Source organism: Opisthocomus hoazin, chromosome 1 (genome assembly GCF_030867145.1).
Source record: "Opisthocomus hoazin isolate bOpiHoa1 chromosome 1, bOpiHoa1.hap1, whole genome shotgun sequence".
Taxonomy (NCBI): domain Eukaryota; kingdom Metazoa; phylum Chordata; class Aves; order Opisthocomiformes; family Opisthocomidae; genus Opisthocomus; species Opisthocomus hoazin.
The window spans coordinates 93,760,445-93,780,112 of NC_134414.1; the positions used below are offsets into that span (position 1 = coordinate 93,760,445).

The 19,668-nt window shown below is 39.4% G+C and overlaps 1 protein-coding gene across 2 annotated transcripts in view; it reads right to left on the reverse strand.

Moving 5' to 3' along the window:
• Nucleotides 1-714: 714 nt before the first annotated feature.
• Nucleotides 715-19,668, reverse strand: part of APOO (apolipoprotein O) — a 34,739-nt gene continuing 15,785 nt past the window's right edge. For both annotated transcript variants that reach the window (XM_075429827.1, XM_075429819.1), the window contains exons 7-9: nucleotides 16,318-16,425; nucleotides 4,065-4,160; nucleotides 715-1,039 (exon numbers count right to left, since the gene is read on the reverse strand). In XM_075429827.1, coding sequence (XP_075285942.1) covers nucleotides 4,092-4,160; nucleotides 16,318-16,425 — 177 coding nt within the window. In that variant the 3' untranslated portion in view covers nucleotides 715-1,039; nucleotides 4,065-4,091. The remainder of the gene's footprint in view (nucleotides 1,040-4,064; nucleotides 4,161-16,317; nucleotides 16,426-19,668) is intronic.

A 19,668-nucleotide genomic window follows, 5' to 3' on the forward strand; every position in this document is an offset into this window, starting at 1 on the left:
TCTTCTTTGTTCTTTTTAGAAAGTTATTGTATGGTACAAGCACACATAAAATTCCATACTTCCCCCACTCCCAATATTCACCGATTAATTCAGGAACATTTAAGACTCAGCAGTATAGCTTTAAATGCTCTGAGCTACTTGGATTACAGTAACTTGTGAAGCACCATGCCCCAAAAGAGAGACTGATGGAAACAGCAACAAATGATGACAGGGTTTGATTGTGCAAAGATTTCAAAATGCTGGAAATCCTTTTGTATTTCCCTTCGCTTCACTTCTTCCTCCCCTCCCCTGGCTGGGAATAAGGAAACAGCCAAGTTATTCTATAGCTGGTTCCCACCACCATAACGTTCTGGTTCCCATTGAGCTGTGCATTCAAGCAAAAACAAGAACAAACATTAACAGCTCCATTCCCATCCATCTACTAGACAGGAACTCACAGATGCTTCATTATATACCTCCCGCCGGCACTGGTGAGGCAGAAGATTGGTACGGAAAGGAGGGGGCGACTCAGACAAAACACAAGAGTCATTGTAATTGTTCTCATTCATAATTCTATGAACTAATGTTAGCCAAAACATGATGCTACTTCAAGCTTTTCCTCACTGTTAAAAAATACAGGCATTGTCAACAGCATCTTGAGAACCTTTCAGAGACCGTGCAAATGTCATGCCCATGAGTTTAAAGAAGACAGGATGAGGGAAAAAACCAGGACCATTCTGTGCAACTGGAATTTTATTTTATATATAAATAATAATAAGAGACTGAGGAATTTTGAGACTTGCTACTTGAAATGCTGATGCTGCAATGGGACAAGCACGGGCAGACTCTGAGTCCCACTGCAGAACTGAGGACAAGGTCTCAAGACTGACCCGAATACGTAGTGTCCTTCCACAGATTCCATACCGGAAGCCCAAGCAGCACACCGTCAGTCTTTCCTGAGGCAGAAGGCAGACTAGTCACATTCAAAATCAAAATGGATTGAGATGGATTTTCTCTTTTTCTTGGGAAATTGTTGCTCGTATCTGTATTTTTGGTTCACCTATAACCAAAGAAAGGGGACAGAGGATAAGGGGGAGAGGGAGGGAGAAAGCTGAATTACGTATCATTGGCCTTTTCTTTCCACTGTCAAAGTGCAGTTAAAACTTTGTTCCTCAAATAGACTTTGATCAATTTGCCACATAAAAGAAAATTCTCAACACCAATTTACTTCTGGTAAAGAGATTTAACTCTTCATATTACTGACATTAGAGCACTAATGACGATGCCTGCTCTGGCAAACTCGATTCCTATAGGTGAACTGTATGGAAATATAAAAGGGAAAGAACACTTGCCAGCAACAAAACACCAACTGGACTCTTGTGTAATACACAAACTCTCTGAAATAGAATTCTTTTTAATTCCCATCAATTGCATTTTTCCTAATCTCACTTACTCTGGTGTAGAGCTTGGGTAACTTAACTCAGAGAAATGGAATTACGTAAATATAGAACCTGAACAAGGTGGAAGTGAGATATGCTATCTTCTTGGAAAAACACAAAGCCATGTCTCTTCCGCGCAACTCTTCAGCACAACAGCTGGATAAAACTAAAGCTTGCTTCTCCCATGACAGGATATGGTTTGAGCTCTAGTTTGCATACAATTATTGATGACAAACATACCATAATAAAGGAGGTGCAGTGCTGCTGCTTTTTGGAATGGAGAAACATGTTACTGTCTCCAACCCAAAATGATTTTGTCCTTGGCTGACCATTCACAATTCGGAGACCCATGCTATGGCAAATCTTTATGAGGAAAATGAGACTGCATTTGTTTTAGTAACCAGACTCAACTAGGAATATTGCCAACAGTTGAAAACACAGTGAGACTTTCAGGACTGATCTCATTCAGAATAAACAAATATGTCCTTTCAGAGATCACAGCAGTGTTCTCCAACCTCTGGGATCACCCAAATCCAACAAAACATCTGGACTTGGGTATGGAGTTAAATAACTGGATTTGATTTCAGCCAGAAGTAACAGATCGCCACACACGCAGAACAGCTGAAAATTGATACTGAACTGAACTTTCACCATCCAGTTGCTCTGGGACAAAATCTAGTAGTTCCATTTATGCATCTCCTCCAGAAATAATACGTGGCACAGCAAGTAGATTTCAAAGCCAGCAGCACCCAGGTACTTTAAGCACCTGAGCAATTTTCTTCACTCTTCAAAAAGACAGAGAGTAGAACATCTGCAACAGCAGCTGTTACTGAGGTTTTCCTCAAAACTTACTTACACAGCATGAGTATATTTATGACTAAAAGCCTGAAGACAAAGGGTCTGTATACCAACTTTGGTGTAAGTCTTCCTGACAGCTTTTGTTCCCTTCCTTTACCCACCCCTCCCTTAAAAAGAAAATGTACCTTCAGCAAAAAAGCACTAACATTTGAAAACATGAATAAAGACCTAACAGAAACTAAATTCACATAGTAAGAAATGCTAAAAAAAAAGCTATTTATGGGTTTCTGTTTGTAATAAACCTTGGTATTTGCACAGTGTCCCACATACATAAACAGAAGCTCAATTTTCCTGGCATTTTATCATTTAGTAGCTCTGGCATAGTTTACAATAAGCACATTATTTTAGTGAATTTTAGAGAAGCTTTTCTTCCTCTTCTTTCTCATGGGTATCTTTACTCAAAACAAAACTCTTCTTCCTATTTTTACATTTTTATTTAATGTGGCTATTTCATAAAATACTTGGAAAATATGTATTCTTAAAGACTTTATATTCATACGTCTGAAGGAAAAACTAATGTACTCGGTGTAAATCAGCCAGTTAACATACCTTTTTGTCCTTGGAGAATTAGCTATAGCAATTAAAAATGCATTAAGGGAAACACAACATTAGAAACTAGTTTTGCTTTTACAGCTGACTGTGTAACAGCAGAATGCTGTTGCTCAGCAGATGTGTGTATTCCATCACATCTGCAAACATTTGTGACTGGTGATGATGCATGGAAGAAAAAATCGGTGCAGTTTTCTAAATCTGGACTCTATTTACACAGTTGGCAGTTAGGAAAAAAAAGAATTTTACTGGTAAGTGAAACACTGCATACAAAAATAACGTGGAGCCCCCACAATTCTAGGATCACTTTCTGATGAAAAGTAAGTCTTTAACATAATGTGAAAACAATACAGGGCAAAGACAAGCAACTAGAAAACATGTTCAGAAAAGACATCCTTTATCAACTGATGACAGGAGATTATCTGATAGTTTGTACTAAATGATGTCCCATTACATTATCACCAGTAATACTAAGCCTCAAATAGAGAGCAATTTTTGTCCAATGAAACTGAACCATCTTCAAGTTGAGAGGGTGGTTTTGTTTTGCTTTTCTAGAAACTGTTAACCATCACGGGGCTTGCTCAAGTTTAGAAAGCAGCCCAGTGACCAAGTCAGAAACAGAACTGTTGTCTCAACTTGAGTTCCTGGCTCGGAGAACTGGGAAACGCTGCCTCCATTTCCTCCATCATTTGTTCCCAACTGATGAAGCGCATCTCATTAGGGAGGTGCACCAACATGAGAGGTCAGGCACATCGTGGACTGTTACAGGTTGTAAGATAACGCTGTACCCTGGCACTGACAAATCTTTAGAGAAAACATATCAGCAGGGAACAGGTTTCTTCCCCCCCCCCCTTCATACCTGCACAAGTGTGACAAAGAAGGCAAAGAGGTCTTTGGTACAGGAGGCATAAATGGGAAGGGAAGAAGGAAAAAAGAAAAAAACCAAACCAACAATACATTAACAAGGCCTTGCTATGTTAACTCGGAGCCCTTGGAGGAACATACAGTTACTTGCTATGCTCTAAAGACAAAGAATTTATGTAAGTTAAGTTATACAGCATTAAGGAGCACACATATTCCTGACAAATGTTAAGATGAATAAAATTATTACCTCTCTTCCCTTCTTTCTCCATCAACATGAGAAAGAAAAATACAAGGCAAACGTAACCTGCAATGTTCAGGTTTTCAAGGTTATTTTGCTGCTGTAGCTACATACTGTTATCGGTCTTTACCCTTTACCTGTTTGATGCCAAGTGATCTGATGTTCTACTTCTGGGCTTGCTCTTCGTTTGAAGCAGCATGGATTTCCAGGGTCTTGTCACCATCTGCATCACCCTTGAGGATGGAAAAATACGCACAAAATTTCAACTGAGGCAATCCATGATTAATGTTATTGCCAGAACAGAAACCCTCTTCAAAAGCTGAAACAAAAACTCTTGCAAAATGATGAGACTAATTCCATGTAATATACTCAAACATGATCTTCTCCCAAACGGTTTCTAGATTTTAGTCTTCCTGTAGTTAGCTGAGCAATTAAAGGATTTGAATGAACAAGCAGTTCAATCAACAGAAATATTTTAATTGACTCATTTTGCCTGCACGAATAACAGAGGATGAATTCCCACAGAGTGGTTGCTATTTTGCATTATCTGAATTCTGTGTGGATTTATACAATAGGTCTCTTTTAGTACATACCCTTTGAGGGAGTGTTCTCACACTTTCCTCGAAATAAATGATACAAATCAAAGATGAAGAGAGGCTTGTTAGAGCATCTGGTCTATCTATTTGCCAAGCATGCTATAATGAACAGGTATTCATTAAATGGATATCAATTAAAAAAAAAAATACTTGAAGGGCTACACACACGTCCAGGGAACTGAAGCACATGACGTACAAGGACAGGCTGTGAGATGTGGGTCTGTTCAGCTTGGAGAAGACCAGACAAAAGGGAACCTAATTGCTACCCACAGTTCCTTGATGAGCATTTACATATGTGGAAGAGCTAGGCTTTTCTCAGAGGTTTACACCAAAAGGACACAAGAGCATGGCAAATTTCTATTAGATCTAAGGGGTGGACGGATGGACGGATGACGTCACACCACTGATCGAGCACTGCAGCAGGTTTTCCAGAGAGCTTTTTGAATTTCCATCCATGGAAATATTCAGCACTTGATTGCCCAAGGCCTGAGCCACCAAATCTAACTTTGAAGCCATCTCCAATTTGAACAGGGGCGTTGGATGAAATGATCACAGGTCGCACCCAGCCTCAATTATTCTCAAATTCTACACATTAAATGGCATTTAATTTTTATTCTAAAAAGCTATTTTTACAGTATGACTTAAATGTGATAGAAAAATGTAACAAAAGAAGCCAGAAGAGACTGGAAAATACAAACATTTCACAGGATCGGTCAAATTTCTGTCCCAGCACAAATTAAATGCTATGAATAAGGCACCGAGTCTTTGAAGGCACTGAGTCCATGAGACCCTGCATATGCTGTACTGGAGATATGGGCTCAATACAACATGAGTCAATTATGAAGATAATTCTTAGATATCTTATTCAAAATATGTCTAGCAAGACCTTTAAAAGGTAACTCTTTCTTTAAAAAAAAAAAACCCATTTGGCTTTGATCCCTACCCTGGGTATTTCACAGTACAGGAAATCACATCCACAAACCACACCCATTTCGAAAATAATGATCTACTCCGTAATTTTCCTGTACAGGAACTTGTAAGTTACGACATTTTACTACAATTTGCGATGAATAATCTGACTCACGATGCCTCATCTCAGAGATTACTCAACCCTGACAAACGAACTAAAAATAAGTTGTTCACAGAGAGCTGTGTGTTCTTCTACTTGCTTGTTTTAACTTGTAAAAAGCAAATACCCCCTGAAAGAAGAAAAACACCCCAATACACACACACAAACATACAGGAAAATAGGGGTCTTGCTCAGTTCCTTCATTTCTGCGAGCTCAGCAGATCTCACCACAGGGCTCATCTTCACTAGATCTATTAATCCTGAGTTATTTAATTCAAGCCAACCGACTGCTAAACTGTCGTTCCTCAAGCAAACCAATTTGCTGAATTAGTAATTAAGTTCTTTTAACTCCATCCACTGTATGTGCCCACTACGTAAATAGTGAGCCTGAGTGAGACTGATCAGGCAGTAACATGGGTAGCCAGAAAAGGATGCCCTTTGAGCTAGCACAGGACATAAACACACCTAATTTTACACCAAAGTGTCAAGGTCCTCTAGTCACACTCAAAACCAGATCAGAAACAAAAAACATGTTTAGATCAATGACCCAGAAGACAGGCTGCCTCTGTGCTATGATGCCGTCTCATAATTGGAAGCAGGCACACATTCCAGATAGTCTTTCTTCTCTTTCTACCTCCTGGCTCAACACAACCGCTCCACAGCGTATCTGGGCAGCCAGAGGAGTTCATGCATCAGAGCTCTACCCCACAGCCAAAGGGAAAATATTTCGCAGCATTCTTACGCATCTGACAGTTTCCACTGAGACGTGACTGATAACAAATCTCCATCGCACATTAGTAAAGTGTTCAATACATTGGGATTCCATGGGATTAAAATATTAAAACAATCATTATTTGAAATTGAAAATAATAGTGGAACTAAGGGGACTGTACGCAATGTTTTTTGTAAGGTTTAAGTACATAAGTGATTAAAAGACATCCCAACTTAGCTCACAGTATCTAACAGAGATACACCAAGACCTAAATTTTAAACGACAAACTTAAAAAAATAGAATCATAGAAAGTTTTGGGTTGGAAGGGACCCCTAGAGATCATCTAGTCCAACCGCCCTGCAGCGAGCAGGGACACCGCTAACTAGATCAGGTTGCTCAGAGCCCTGTCCAACCTGGTCTTGAACGTTTCCAGGGATGGGGCCTCCACTGCCTCTCTGGGCAACCCGTTCCAGTGTTTCACTACCCTCATTGTAAAGAATTTCTTCCTTATATCCAGCCTAAACCTACCCTGTTTTAGTTTAAAACCATTACCCCTCGTCCTGTCACTGCTGTCTCTACTAAAAAGATTGTCCCCATCTTTCCTATAGGCTCCCTTTAAGTACTGAAAAAAATGGCAATGATTTCTCTGAAAATTTTCCTTCCATACCGAGAAAAATCCCAAAAGCAACCTAGCTTAATGTCAAAAAAAACAAATATGGGATGGCTTTTTTCTCATGTTACAGCCTAGTCTGATGCAGAAGTTAGTTTCTGTCGCTCCCTCCAAGAAAGTCTTGCAGATGGCCAAGCCCTTTTACACTGGCACCAAACCTTAGAAACTGTAACTCCAAAGGTAGGTATACATCTCTCTTATGCTTATGGAAAATTCTTGAAGGGTAGAGTCTGGCCACCAGAAGAAAACAACAGCTGCAAAAGAAAAACAAAGGCTCATCGGCGCTCACAGATTAATAATTTACCTTTTCTTCTGTCCTCTTTTGTTTGCAATATATTGCTTAGAATAAAGAGAATGTCACTGGTTTACCTTACTCACCCTCTCCCGGTCAATCAATAACTTGTTCTCCTTCTTTTATTTTCAGTCAAGCTTGAACTTAACACTCTCAGAAATATGAAGCACTGTGAGAAATGTTACTCAAATTTGCCCTCAAAAGACCAACTTTTTGCAGAGTAGATTCTGTCTTTCCCATCTCTGACACATATAAACTCACCACTGTCCACACTAAGGATCCAACCCAAAAGAAGTAATAATTTTTACAAGTTTTACTGTGGTGTTGTTCTTACTACCAAAGAATAAAATGAGCGCATATGACAGTGAACAGTATTTTCTGTCAGAAGTAGATGTTTATCTTTTAGTTCAGATGACCAAACTTTTGCTTATCTGCTCAGAACCTATCGAAGACAAGTCTCACAAGCACTTGCTGTAGAAAGAAGCTCTCTCAGCTGCTTCTGCTGTGCTTTAAAGGATGCTCAAAACACAAGTGACTTAAAAACTTCCCTCTTAAAACACAATTTAAGGTTTGTTATAGTCACAGTCTATGATGCTGATGTTAAAGCTCCCCAGTCATCACAGACATCACAACTTCCACCAGAGCTTTCAGGTGAGGGAAGTTCAGGTCCACAATTTCCTCGATGCTTGTTCCGACCAAGCGCAGGAAAGCAGCACCCAAAGCTGAGCAGTCTTTGCACTCAGAAGCACTGTCACCAGCTAACACTTAATAAAATACCCAGAGCTACCCATAAGATACGTATTTTTTATGCATGTAATAAATATACATAGGTTAAATATATATATGCTAGTATTGGTAAGTCACAGATGGTGTCTTATCAACAGACCAGGCAGCGATGAAAACCAAACAATAAGCCACAAGAGTTTCTCTCAATCTCTGAAGCTGTTAAAAAAACCAAATGACAGACAGCAAGGAAAAAAAAAAAAAACCAAACAAAATCAGTTTTCTGTAAGTTCTTATTACTAACTGGACCAACGTGGGAAAGAGCGCACACATGAAGAAGGGAAGAAGACCTGGAAAGGAGGGTGTTTTTACAGCTCTAGTGCTGTTCTGTTTTTCCACATTTTGGCCACTTGTGTAAAAACAACAGGTGCCCAATTCATTGTTGGAAGAAGGGACAGAATCCAGAATAGCTAAAAATATAGCAAAAGTCTTTGAGTGGTATAAAGACAAGACAAAGTGTGAACTAACTGAAGAAAAAGAAAATTGTTTTTCTGTCCGTTTCAGTACACATTACCTCACTGGCTAGAACAAAACCTGGATTTAAGTGACTCGGTGCTGTAACACATGCCCTTGTCACTTAAAGACGAAGTCGTTATAGTATGAGAGCTAACAACCCTACAGCACAATATAACTGTACAAATATGGAAGTATTGAAACCAGAGGCAGAAGAGGAAGGGCAAAAAGGCTGCATTTCATGAAAATAAACATCACGTGAACCGACAAACAGGACCGCATTGTTAAACTCACAGGTGGTATGTATTGAACCGTGGCTCTGAAATACTGATCTTTCAGTAGCTTTCTGTGAAGAAGTTATAATCCTTTGTACAGAAAACTACAGTTTTTAAGTTTATGCTCTTGCACAAACTCTTGAAGCTGCTATGGCTCGTCCATTCCTCTGACCTAAGGACAGGTATTAAAGCTGATAAACTCAGCCAGTACTAAACAGAGGTCACTGTGGAGGAAGGAAAAAAAAAGAAAAAAAGAAGAAGCTGGAATTCACATGCTAAACAGTTCTGCTAGTGCAACACTTTTGTAGGCACTGGAAGGCAAAATTGTAGAAGAAACGTAGAAAAAGATGATCTTGCATGAACTACAATACTATGCGATAGAGCAGAGGGACCAGTTACTCACAAAGGCTAGCTGAAGGCAATGCAGGGTATTAGCCTTTGCAATCGCAAAACCCCAGTAACGAAAGCTTGACGCCAGCTAAAGCTACTCAAAAGGGTTTCAAACACATCACTCTAAAAATATTGCATAAAGGTGTAAGTTAGTATGATTTGCTACAAATTTTGCACACTAAGTTTAAGATAAACAAGGTTTGAGGGACACATCTTCCATTTCACTATCACTTTCCCTGAAGATTTACAACCTGATAATATAAATGTTAATACTAATTCCACAAAATTCAGTGGAATTACTTCTTGTGAGTAAAGATCACTCAAGTAAGCAAAAGATTTTCAGAAGAGAAAACCCTTAAAATATACCTGGCATCCCAACAAGATGGTTACATTTCTTCTACAATCCCATCCACCTGGGTAGAAGAAGTAGAAAAGTTGTCCACTTTATATCAGGATAAAGTATACAGAAGCTGAATAACTACTCCTGATGTCCCTCATTAGGAAAATATATCATCCTTCTGGAAATAAACAATGTGAACACTGATTTCTGGTGTCATTTTAGCAGAGGGCTTTTCATCCCGACATCCTGAAGACCTGTCTCTTTCAACAAGCCAACTTCAGATACCAGAATGCTACACTGCAAACAGCGTACTCGAAACCGTGTCAGACAGACTTGCTGTACAGAGGGCTCCAGCCACAGTGAATTGAAATGTAGCAGCAGAAGGTCCTGGAATTCATCTTTCTTGGCAGAACTTAGATTTCAGTTGATATGACCTCTATTTGGCACAGGTTTTTGTTTCATAAAACCTTCAGAACACTAGCAAACCACACATATTTTAATGACATATTGCTGCAGAAACATGAAGTCATGCACAGCTGTGGTCCTACGACTATCAAACAAATTACGAGCAACACAACAAATGCGCATAAGCCAAGAAGAGCCACCCATATATCGCTTGACTATTTGCAAGAATCTTTTGTGTAGCAACAGGAAAATGCTAGAGTGAATGTTACAAAAACATAAAAAACAACATCTTTTGCTGTTACATGTTTTTACAAAATGGGTTACATCTGCTTAACAACAACTCAAGAATAACATTTATATTTGCCTTCACTAGTTAGGGAATCTAGCTGCCTACTATGACAATAAGAAATAAATATACAAAACCAACCCAATTCTTTCACGAGGCTGTCCAATTAAGACAAAAGACCCAGGATCTATCCTAGAATGCTTTGCCAATTTTAGTACATGATAATTAGAAGTATTTATTTTCTTCTGTGACACTGTTGTATCAGTAAAAGCTCCAATAAAAATGCAACTTACATTTATAACAGAAATTCTTTCGCTGGAAAAGTTGAGACTGATTTGGTGGAGCTAATCATCTGTATAAACAAAAAGTACTTTTTTGCACTAGTACAACCACACAGCATTAGAGACAGACCAAAGAAGTTTTTCTAGGGTAAACTTCACCTCTCACATCAGGACCATACTGGTGCTCATATGCATAAAAAAAGGTAGAGGCTTTCATTATTAATTGTGACTGACCACATGCTGATAGAATATTGTAACACTATCTTAAAAAAAAAACCAAAACAACTAAACAAAAACACACCATGCACACATCCCTACCTTCCCCCCACAAATTCTCAGCTATGTATTTTATACTGCTTCACCATCGCAGACCAAAGGAAGTTTCAGAGCAGACTTCCTCTACTAGAAATACTTTTCAGTCCACATTCTAACGACTTCAAAAGCATGTGACATTTTTATAACTGCTGTTCAGCTTCTCTAGACATGAGGGAGGCAATACCCTCCCTTTAACAACTTCAAAGGACAAAGAAACAATGAGGCTTTATACTCTAGTGGCAAGAGACCACTGAACATCTGAAACACAGGCAATCTCATCAAGTGTGTAGTGCTTCTTCATTTGAGCCACACGATTTTTGTATCTTGCCTAATACATGACGTTAAATGGCAACAGTTAACACTAATAATATCTGATCAATTACACGAACTTTAGGAGGAAACCATTCAATGGTACTATTTCACTTCTTTGTGCAAGTAACATATTTCAGCAACTAAGGGGTGTGATTTAAAGATTCTACAAGGAGGAAGAGAAAGAAATGTGTTTACTTAGTGGTCTCTGCAATTTTCCATGTCGTTTGTTTTTCTGCTGAGGTAGCAAGTGCTTGAATAAGCCTTATAATAAGATGAAAGCTTCAGAAGTTTTTGCCTTCCAATAACAACCACATGTTTCCTTTTGAAAGCCTGGGACACACACAATAAAATAAAAAGCTCAGCTAATTTTTACTGATGTTGTCAGTTTGTCTTTCTGAAATATTTTTTATGTTGCAAACATTTTTTGAGATACTTTCTGACAGCCTAGGTTTTAGGTAAGGTACAGTATGATTAACTAACCTTTGTTTACTCAAAGAGCTATATAAGTGCATTTATGGAAGCACCTAGGGCCAATCAGGATGACTCTCCATGGATGAAAGTCTCCACTCTCGTCAGACTCAGCAGCTGACAGGACATGTGAGCATTTCTCCAACCCAGCCTGTCTGGAACTAGTACCACACCTAGACCTACCTTTGGAATTCAGTCCCACACCTGCAGTCTATTCAAGTGCAACTGCCTCTCCAGAACACCCCTCTCAGCGGCTATCCCCCTTATATCTTAGGCCTCTGGGTTGAAAACAGCATATTCTGGTCAGGTAGGACTTCTGGTATACAACCACCCAGAAGCAACACAACATTGTCAACCTAGTATGAACTGTTACCAGTTGCAAGGTACAGGTCAATCAGGAGGTGCACAGTAAAAGACCAATACTTTCTGCAGGTTCAAAGTAATTTTCAAATCACCTGTCAGTTTTGCCAGGCTACATTAAATAACTATAATAAGAGATGGGAAGTAGTCTATAGCTAAGGCAGCAATTTGTGTCAACAGAATAAGTATAGCTGCTTAGAAATCAGGAATTAAAGATGCAGTGAGTTTACAAGTGAATTTAAAACAACAGAAGCCTTACATTACACACTTGAAGTTTTATTTCTTTAAGTAGCAGTTAAAAAAAACAAATCCCCTAAAAAACTTATAGGCTCTCCCTAGCACACATTTAATCAAGTCGCATAGTTCTCCAGTCTGTTACACTCTGCTTCACTGAGCCATCTACACACATTTCCTAGAAGTCAGTTTGCTTATCTGCATCAGAGAGGTACAACTACACAGACAGCTTGCTCCTGTGGGGTAACAGAAATGTCTAACAGATAAAACACAACAACATCATTAAGATACTTAACTCTAGAAGGTTCAGGCAGGTTATAAATTATGATCAAGACATTACATAATGTTATCATTCATTAAAACAAGTTCCCATTTCTTCACAAGTCAGTGCTAATCTTCAACTAATACCATTACTCAATCACATGGCACTTACTTTGAAACTTGGTAGCATTTTGTAGAATGCAAAATGGATTTGAAGCAGCAAAACAATCTTATTTCAAATTGAGGGGGGGGAGCATTTATGTATATTTGCTCTAACATACTGATGTCACTGTGTACTGCTCTATTGGACATTAGCATCCAGTCACAACATCTAGCAATTAGCAGAAGCAAATAATTATAGATATGTAAAATTAAATCCTACAATGCACTACTGTTGCATATTACGTTGATTAACTCTGCAGACAAAGTTTAAGTACTGTGTCCAGTTCTGGGCTCCCCAGCACAAGAGAGACATGGACATACAGGACAGAGCCCAGTGAAAGGCCACAAAGTTGATTAAGGGACTGGAACATCTGCTGCGAGGACAGGCTAATAGAGCTGGGACTGTTCAGCCTGGAGAAGAGCAGACTCAGGGGTATCTCATCAGTGTATATAAATACCTGCAGGAAGGGTGCACAGAGGATGGAGTCAGGCTCTTTTCAGTGCTGCCCAGTGACAGGACCAGAGGCAATGGACACAAACTGAAGCACAGCAGGCTCTGTCTGAACATCAGGAAACACTTTTTCACTATGAGGGTCACCAAGCTCTGGCACAGGTTGCCCGGGGAGGGTGTGTAGTCTCCATCCTTGGAGATACTCAAAAGCTGCCTGGACATGGTGCCCAGCAACTGGCTGTAGGTGGCCCTGCTTGAGCACAAGGTTGTACCAGATGACCTCGAGAGGTCCATTCCAACCTCAGCCAGCCTGTGGCTTTATACAGAAGTAAAATCTAATATAAAATGGAAGTGAATTCCAATCCAATGATTTAAAGTAACTAAAGGCACGCAGGACTTAAAACAATGGTATTGTATATGCATGGACCACAGGAGTGCTGGAAAAAATGGTTTCTCTTCTCTGGTGCAAGAAAATAGTACTGTATAACTGATTTTCTGTAGGGGAATTAGGGAGGTGCTCTGTAGCCGAACAGGGAAAGCTGCTCCATTCTAAAACTGCAAATAGGCATAGAATCATAGGTTGGAAAAGACCTCTAAGATGATCGAGTCCAACCGTCAAAACCATGCTAAACCATGTCCTGAAGCACCACATCCACACGTTTTTTCAACACCTCCAGGGATGGCGACTCCACCACCTCCTTGGGCAGCCTGTTCCAATGCCTGACCACTGTTTCTGTGAAGAAATTCTTCCTAATATCTAATCTAAACTTCCCCTGACACAACTTGAGGCCATTGCCTCTCATCCTATCACTAGTTACCTGGGATCACAGACCAACACCTGCCTCACTACAACTTCCTGTCCTTTCAGACAATAAGGGAAATGCTACTACTATTAGTAATAATAATGAATATGCAAAACAAATGATATACAATAAAATTTTCTCACCACCCAATGACTGATTCGCAGCCAGTTCCTGAGCAGCGATCACGGAATCCAGAAACTGTAGATTTCACAAAACTCCCGAAAAGGACAAAACTCTCAGAAAAGTTCAAACTCCTGGCCAAGAGAGGATTTGCACTCACAGAAGGGAGAAGAGCAGATTCTTACCACCCAGCCAACCCCATTCATAAATCGAGCATGACGTCTATGGTATGGAATATTTCCATTGGCCAGCGTGGGCTGGCTGCCTGGCTCTGCTCCCTCCCAGCTCCTGCCCACCTGCTCATCAGCTGAATATGGGAGACTGGAAAAAAGTCCTTGATTTCACAGCAACAACTAAAAACATAGGTGTTATCAACATACTTCTCATACTAAACCCAAAACACAACAGCTACTGAGAAGAAAATTAACTCTATCCCAGGGGAAACCAAGACAGCTTGGTACCTCACCAGGATTCCCAGTTCAAAGCAGATTCAAAAGGAACTCAATTTTTATTGGCAGTCTTCTGGACAAGAACTGATTTAAGACCACGTTTCCTAAGACAGGGCTGTAAGTATCAAACCACACAGCTAGTTATCTATGACTAAACCCCTAAGAACTGTATATCCCTATAAACTGCTGTTTTTACAACTAGATAGTAACATTTACAAAATCACAGAATGGTAGGGGTTAGAAGGGAGCTCTGGGGCTCATTTACTGCAACCCCCCTGCTGAAGCAGGGTCACCTACAGCAGGCTGCACAGGACCTTGTCCAGGCGGGTCTTGAATACCTCCAGAGAAGGAGACTCCACAACCTCCCTGGGCAGCCTGTTCCAGTGCTCTGTCACCCTCAGAGGGAAGAAGTTCTTCCTCATCTTCAGCTGGAACTTCCTATGCTTCAGTTTGTGCCTGCTGCCCCTTGTCCTGTCACTGGGCACCACTGAAAAGATTCTGGCCCCATCCTTCCAACACCCACCCTTAAGATATTCATAAGGTCCCCTCTCAGCCTTCTCTTCAGGTTAAACAAGCCCAGCTCCCTCAGCCTTTCCTCACAGGACAGATGCTCCAGTCCCCTCATCATCCTCATAGCCCTCCGCTGGACTCTCTCCAGTAGCTCCTCATCTTGCTTGAACTGGGGAGCCCAGAACTGGATGCAGCACTCCAGATGGGGTCTCACTAGGGCAGAGTAGAGGGGGAGGAGAATCTGCCTCGACCTGCTGGCCACACTGCTTAATGCACCCCAGGATCCCATTGGCCTTCTTGTCAGCAAAGGCACACTGCTGGCTCATGGTCAACCTGCTGTCCACCAGCACACCCAGGTCCCTCTCCACAGAGCTGCTCTCCAGCAGGTCTGCCCCAAGCCTGTACTGGTGCATGGGGTTGTCCCTCCCCAGGTGCAGGACCCTGCACTTCACCTTGTTGAATTTCATCAGGTTCCTCTGCGCCCAACTCTCCAGCCTGTCCAGGTCTTGCTGAATGGCAGCATAGTCTGCTAGTGTATCCACCACTCCTCCCAGTTTTGTGTCATCAGCAAACTTGCTGAGGGTACACTCTGTCCCTTCATCCAGGTCACTGATGAAGAAGTTGAACAAGACTGGGCCCAGTACTGACCCCTGGGGAATACTACTAGCTGCAGCCCTCCAGCTAGACTCGGCGCTGCTGATGACAACCCTCTGAGTTCTGCCATTCAGCCAGTTCTCAGTCCACCTCACTGTCCACTTGTCTAGCCCTCACAGCTTCCCTAGGAGGATGTTATGGGAGACAGTGTCGAAAGCCTTGCTGAAGTCGAGGAAGGCAACATCCACTGCTCTCCCCTCATCTAGCCAGCCAGTCATGCCATCATAGAAGGCTAATATTAATAGAGCAGCACATAATGACATCTGCTAGAGCAAATATTCATGAATATTCAAAGAAAAAACCAAAATGGGAGTAAACTGGAAAAAAGACTTGATTTTCTCTCATTCAAAGAGGAGACAGGTAATTAAAAAAAAAAGTTCTTTCAGATTTTTAAGATGGAGCTTGTCAAACTAAATCACTTTCTAAAAAAAAAAAAAAGCTTGTTTTTTTAAATAAAGACTGCAAGAGCCTTGATCCCTAGCATTCCAATCACAATACTCCTAAATTTTCTATTAAACACTTAGTAGATTGTATTAAAGAAAACTTCCAAACAGCATTTCTGAAAGTTTAACTTGAAATAAGCTTAGTATTTTTCCACATCTTAGAAAGACAGAATGAAACAATTGTCTTCAGATATAAAAGCTGAGTTATAGAGGAAAAAACCACCACTATTCTTCATCTATTCTTTGTCTAAAAATGCAATGTTAAATCCAGAAATCAAGTTCCTCAGACGACTTACCTTATCACTTTTTTTCCCAGATTTCTTCTTCTTAGGATTATCCTTCCAAAGAGATTCTACAGCAATATATCCCTGAAGACTCCAGTCATACAGTTGTGTACCAGCAACCTTTAAAACAAAACATATTAGAAAACATGAACATAATCTGGGGAATATTATTTTGCTTCTTGTTGAAGTGGAAGAAATCTCAAAACACAAGATCTTTAACATCTTCCTGCTCAAGCTCAGGGTGTACAGCATTAATAGACATCTTGAAAAAAAAATGACAGGAGGAGTAAGAAAAGGCAACTTGCTAAAAACTGTTTTAAGTCTACCTGAAAATGTATCTGTATAAAAAGCAGTGAAATGATGCTGCATGGAAAAAATTCTGGTTTTCTTGGTATTCGACATTCAACAGATTTAACATATGCAAATGATTTTGTAATTTGATCATACTTATTTTAAAGACAAAAAAAAAATCCCCTACTTAGTTTGTCACCATTTTGCAATTTTACATTTTCATTGCTTTGTCAGAACAATAACAGTCTCTTTTTGGTTTTTTTAATTTGCTATTTAGAAGAAAAACTGATAGACGGCTGTAATGAATAACCAGCTATCAACTCTCAAAACAGAAGACATCTAGGAAAGACAGTGTTTGCTCTATTACACCAAGAGGAAATTTTACGACAGGAAAAATCCCTAGGTTTAATAAAAGAGTCTGTCTTGCCCCTTACATGACATGGGACTGTAATATTCATAGCATCCTTTAAGAGTGTTAGGTTTTTACAGCTCCAGGCTTAGGTCAGTATTCACTTTCATATCACTATCAATTTTCTTACAAATAAAAAACAGCACACATGGACAATTTGCCCCACTAGACAGCTATTAAACTAAAAAAAACTTAATGAAAACAAGAAATGAGAAGGTATCACCCTATCTCCCACAGCAAGCAAAGCTGGAAAATCAAAACTGTGAAAACAGGGCAAGCATAAATGATGTTTCTGAAACAATTCTCTGATGTTTCTGAAACAGTTTTCTGAATTAATTTTTCAAGTTTCTTCCAGTCTCCAACAATTTGCTTCTCGGAGATTTCCCAAGCCAGAGGCGATTTTTATGTGTATAACAATGCCAAAGGAACTCCCCTGCTATGAACGTGTTGCACTTCCCCTTGAACCCGATGCAAATTTTTAGCATCCACAACATCTTGTGCAAGGAGCTCTACAGCTGGGCACACACTGTGCAAAGAACCACTTCCCTTTGTTTGTCTGAACAAAATTAACTGCACCAGTTATGTACCACAATGGTAAGGGATGTGTTTCCAGGCAGAGACGACGTTACTACCTTACAGAAGAGGCTATTTAATAATTAGAATTAAAACAAAATAAACCCAAATCAGCAACTACATTTCCAAGTCACAACTAAATCCAAAACATAGGTTGTTTTAAATACAGAGAGCTAGAACATTTGTCATCACGTTTAACAACTACAGCTGTACTTTGGTTTTAAACAAGTCAGCATGGTGCATGGAGTCTTCTCTATATTTGAAGGTGATAAAGGTTATCAGAAAAAAAGCACACAAAGTGTTCTGGGGATGAATGTTCTTAATCTCCAGAATCCCTCAACTCAAATGTTACAGGTACAGAGAGTTATCTTCTTTCTGAGTATCAGGAGTGTTGATTCTCAAATTCACTTCAACAAACTAGTAGCCTATGGCTCATCTGCAAAGCTAGTGTGATCAGTTGTGCAAGCAGTACAAATCTACCAGGACTGAAAAATAACCACAATAAACAAACAGGGTGGTTTTCTGTCTGCAGTGTTGCAAGGACACAGCTATCAACATAAAATGAGAAACAACGACAACTATACATTAGCCATTTCTTGTCCTTGCTTAAAAATACTCTATTAAAATACTTAAAAACACAAACTTTAAAATATTCTTATTATAGGAGTCACATGATCAAGTGAATTACGAATGTAACTAAATGGGAAACTGGTCACTCACATTGCTGGAGTAAAGTACCTACACCACAATGTACAGCAAGCCAGATGGTTCAGTCTGCTACAGTCAACCAATGTTTTAACACCGTACACACTTCCCAAGAGCTGGAACGCATGCACGCATTCACAGTTTGCATGGGTTGAAAGATACAATTCCAGACAGACTGTAAGCTGTAAGTAACAGGGTCAATGGGAACACAGCCAAGAAACTCTGATAACCACCCAACACGCTCTCTCATGAACACAACACTAGAGTCATGTATTTACTTGTGTTTTATATCTCCTGTAATCATGTCATGCTCTCAGTTGTGCCAGTACAACTGTCCATGCCTTATGGACTGAACAGGGCAAGGGACGAGGTACATGATCAAAAGAAGTAGAAATAATTTAGTTTATTGTCAATGAAATAAACTTATATACTAGGATGCTTTTCTTTCTTTCAAGAAGTTAAGCATAACAGATGCTGCTTTAGGAAATTTGAGTATTTCTAATAGCAAGGAACAAAAACTAATTCTAATGTTGAAGATACTGATTTAAGTAACTTTGTAATAGAAAGTTTTTTTCAGATGGAAGATAAGCCACAGCAAATACAAAATATTTTTAATGTATTCTGATTAGCTGGAAAGTAATATAGTTCCAAAACGCTCATTGAAGTTCCACTGGAACAAAATAAGCTTTAGTATTAATTTAGTATTAAATATAAATCATTTATATTTAGTATTCAGTCCCCTTACCACATATACAGCCTGGCCATTTGTTCAAGGTTATAGAAATTAAAGTAATACTAGCAGTGAGGAAATAAATCCCTTACAAAGTTATGATTTAACAGAATTACTAAAGAAAAAAAAAAATTAGCCTGTGCATTTCTTCCATCTCCAATTAGATGATTAGTGTCTAAAAACTACATATTACCAATGATGAACTCTGTTGCTTTAACTTCACTTAGTAAGGCTTACATTTTAATTAAAAGAAAAAAGTTTTCTTCAAGACAGATGCATCACATGTTGTACCTCAACTGCAAATATATTTTGCTGTGTTTACTTCCAACTCTCCAACGGAAAGTCAAGGTGGGAAGGAAAAAAAAAAACAAAAACAAACACCCAAAACTTTTTTAGTCTTTTAAAGTATGGTCAAATCTGAAACTTTACCAAATGAAGGGAACTATAACACTGTAAATGCGAAAGCAGTGACGAAGTACTCAAATGTGGAAGAAAAATAAAAAGAACATAATATAAAGAATAAATTAAAAATTTAATATTTATGTTCCATAATATTTCCTATACTGTTCTATTAACTTGGCAAGTGAGCTTTGTACTGACGGCATCCCTTTCTAGGCTTACAGAATTTTTTTGAAAGGCCTATGAAATGTTTCAA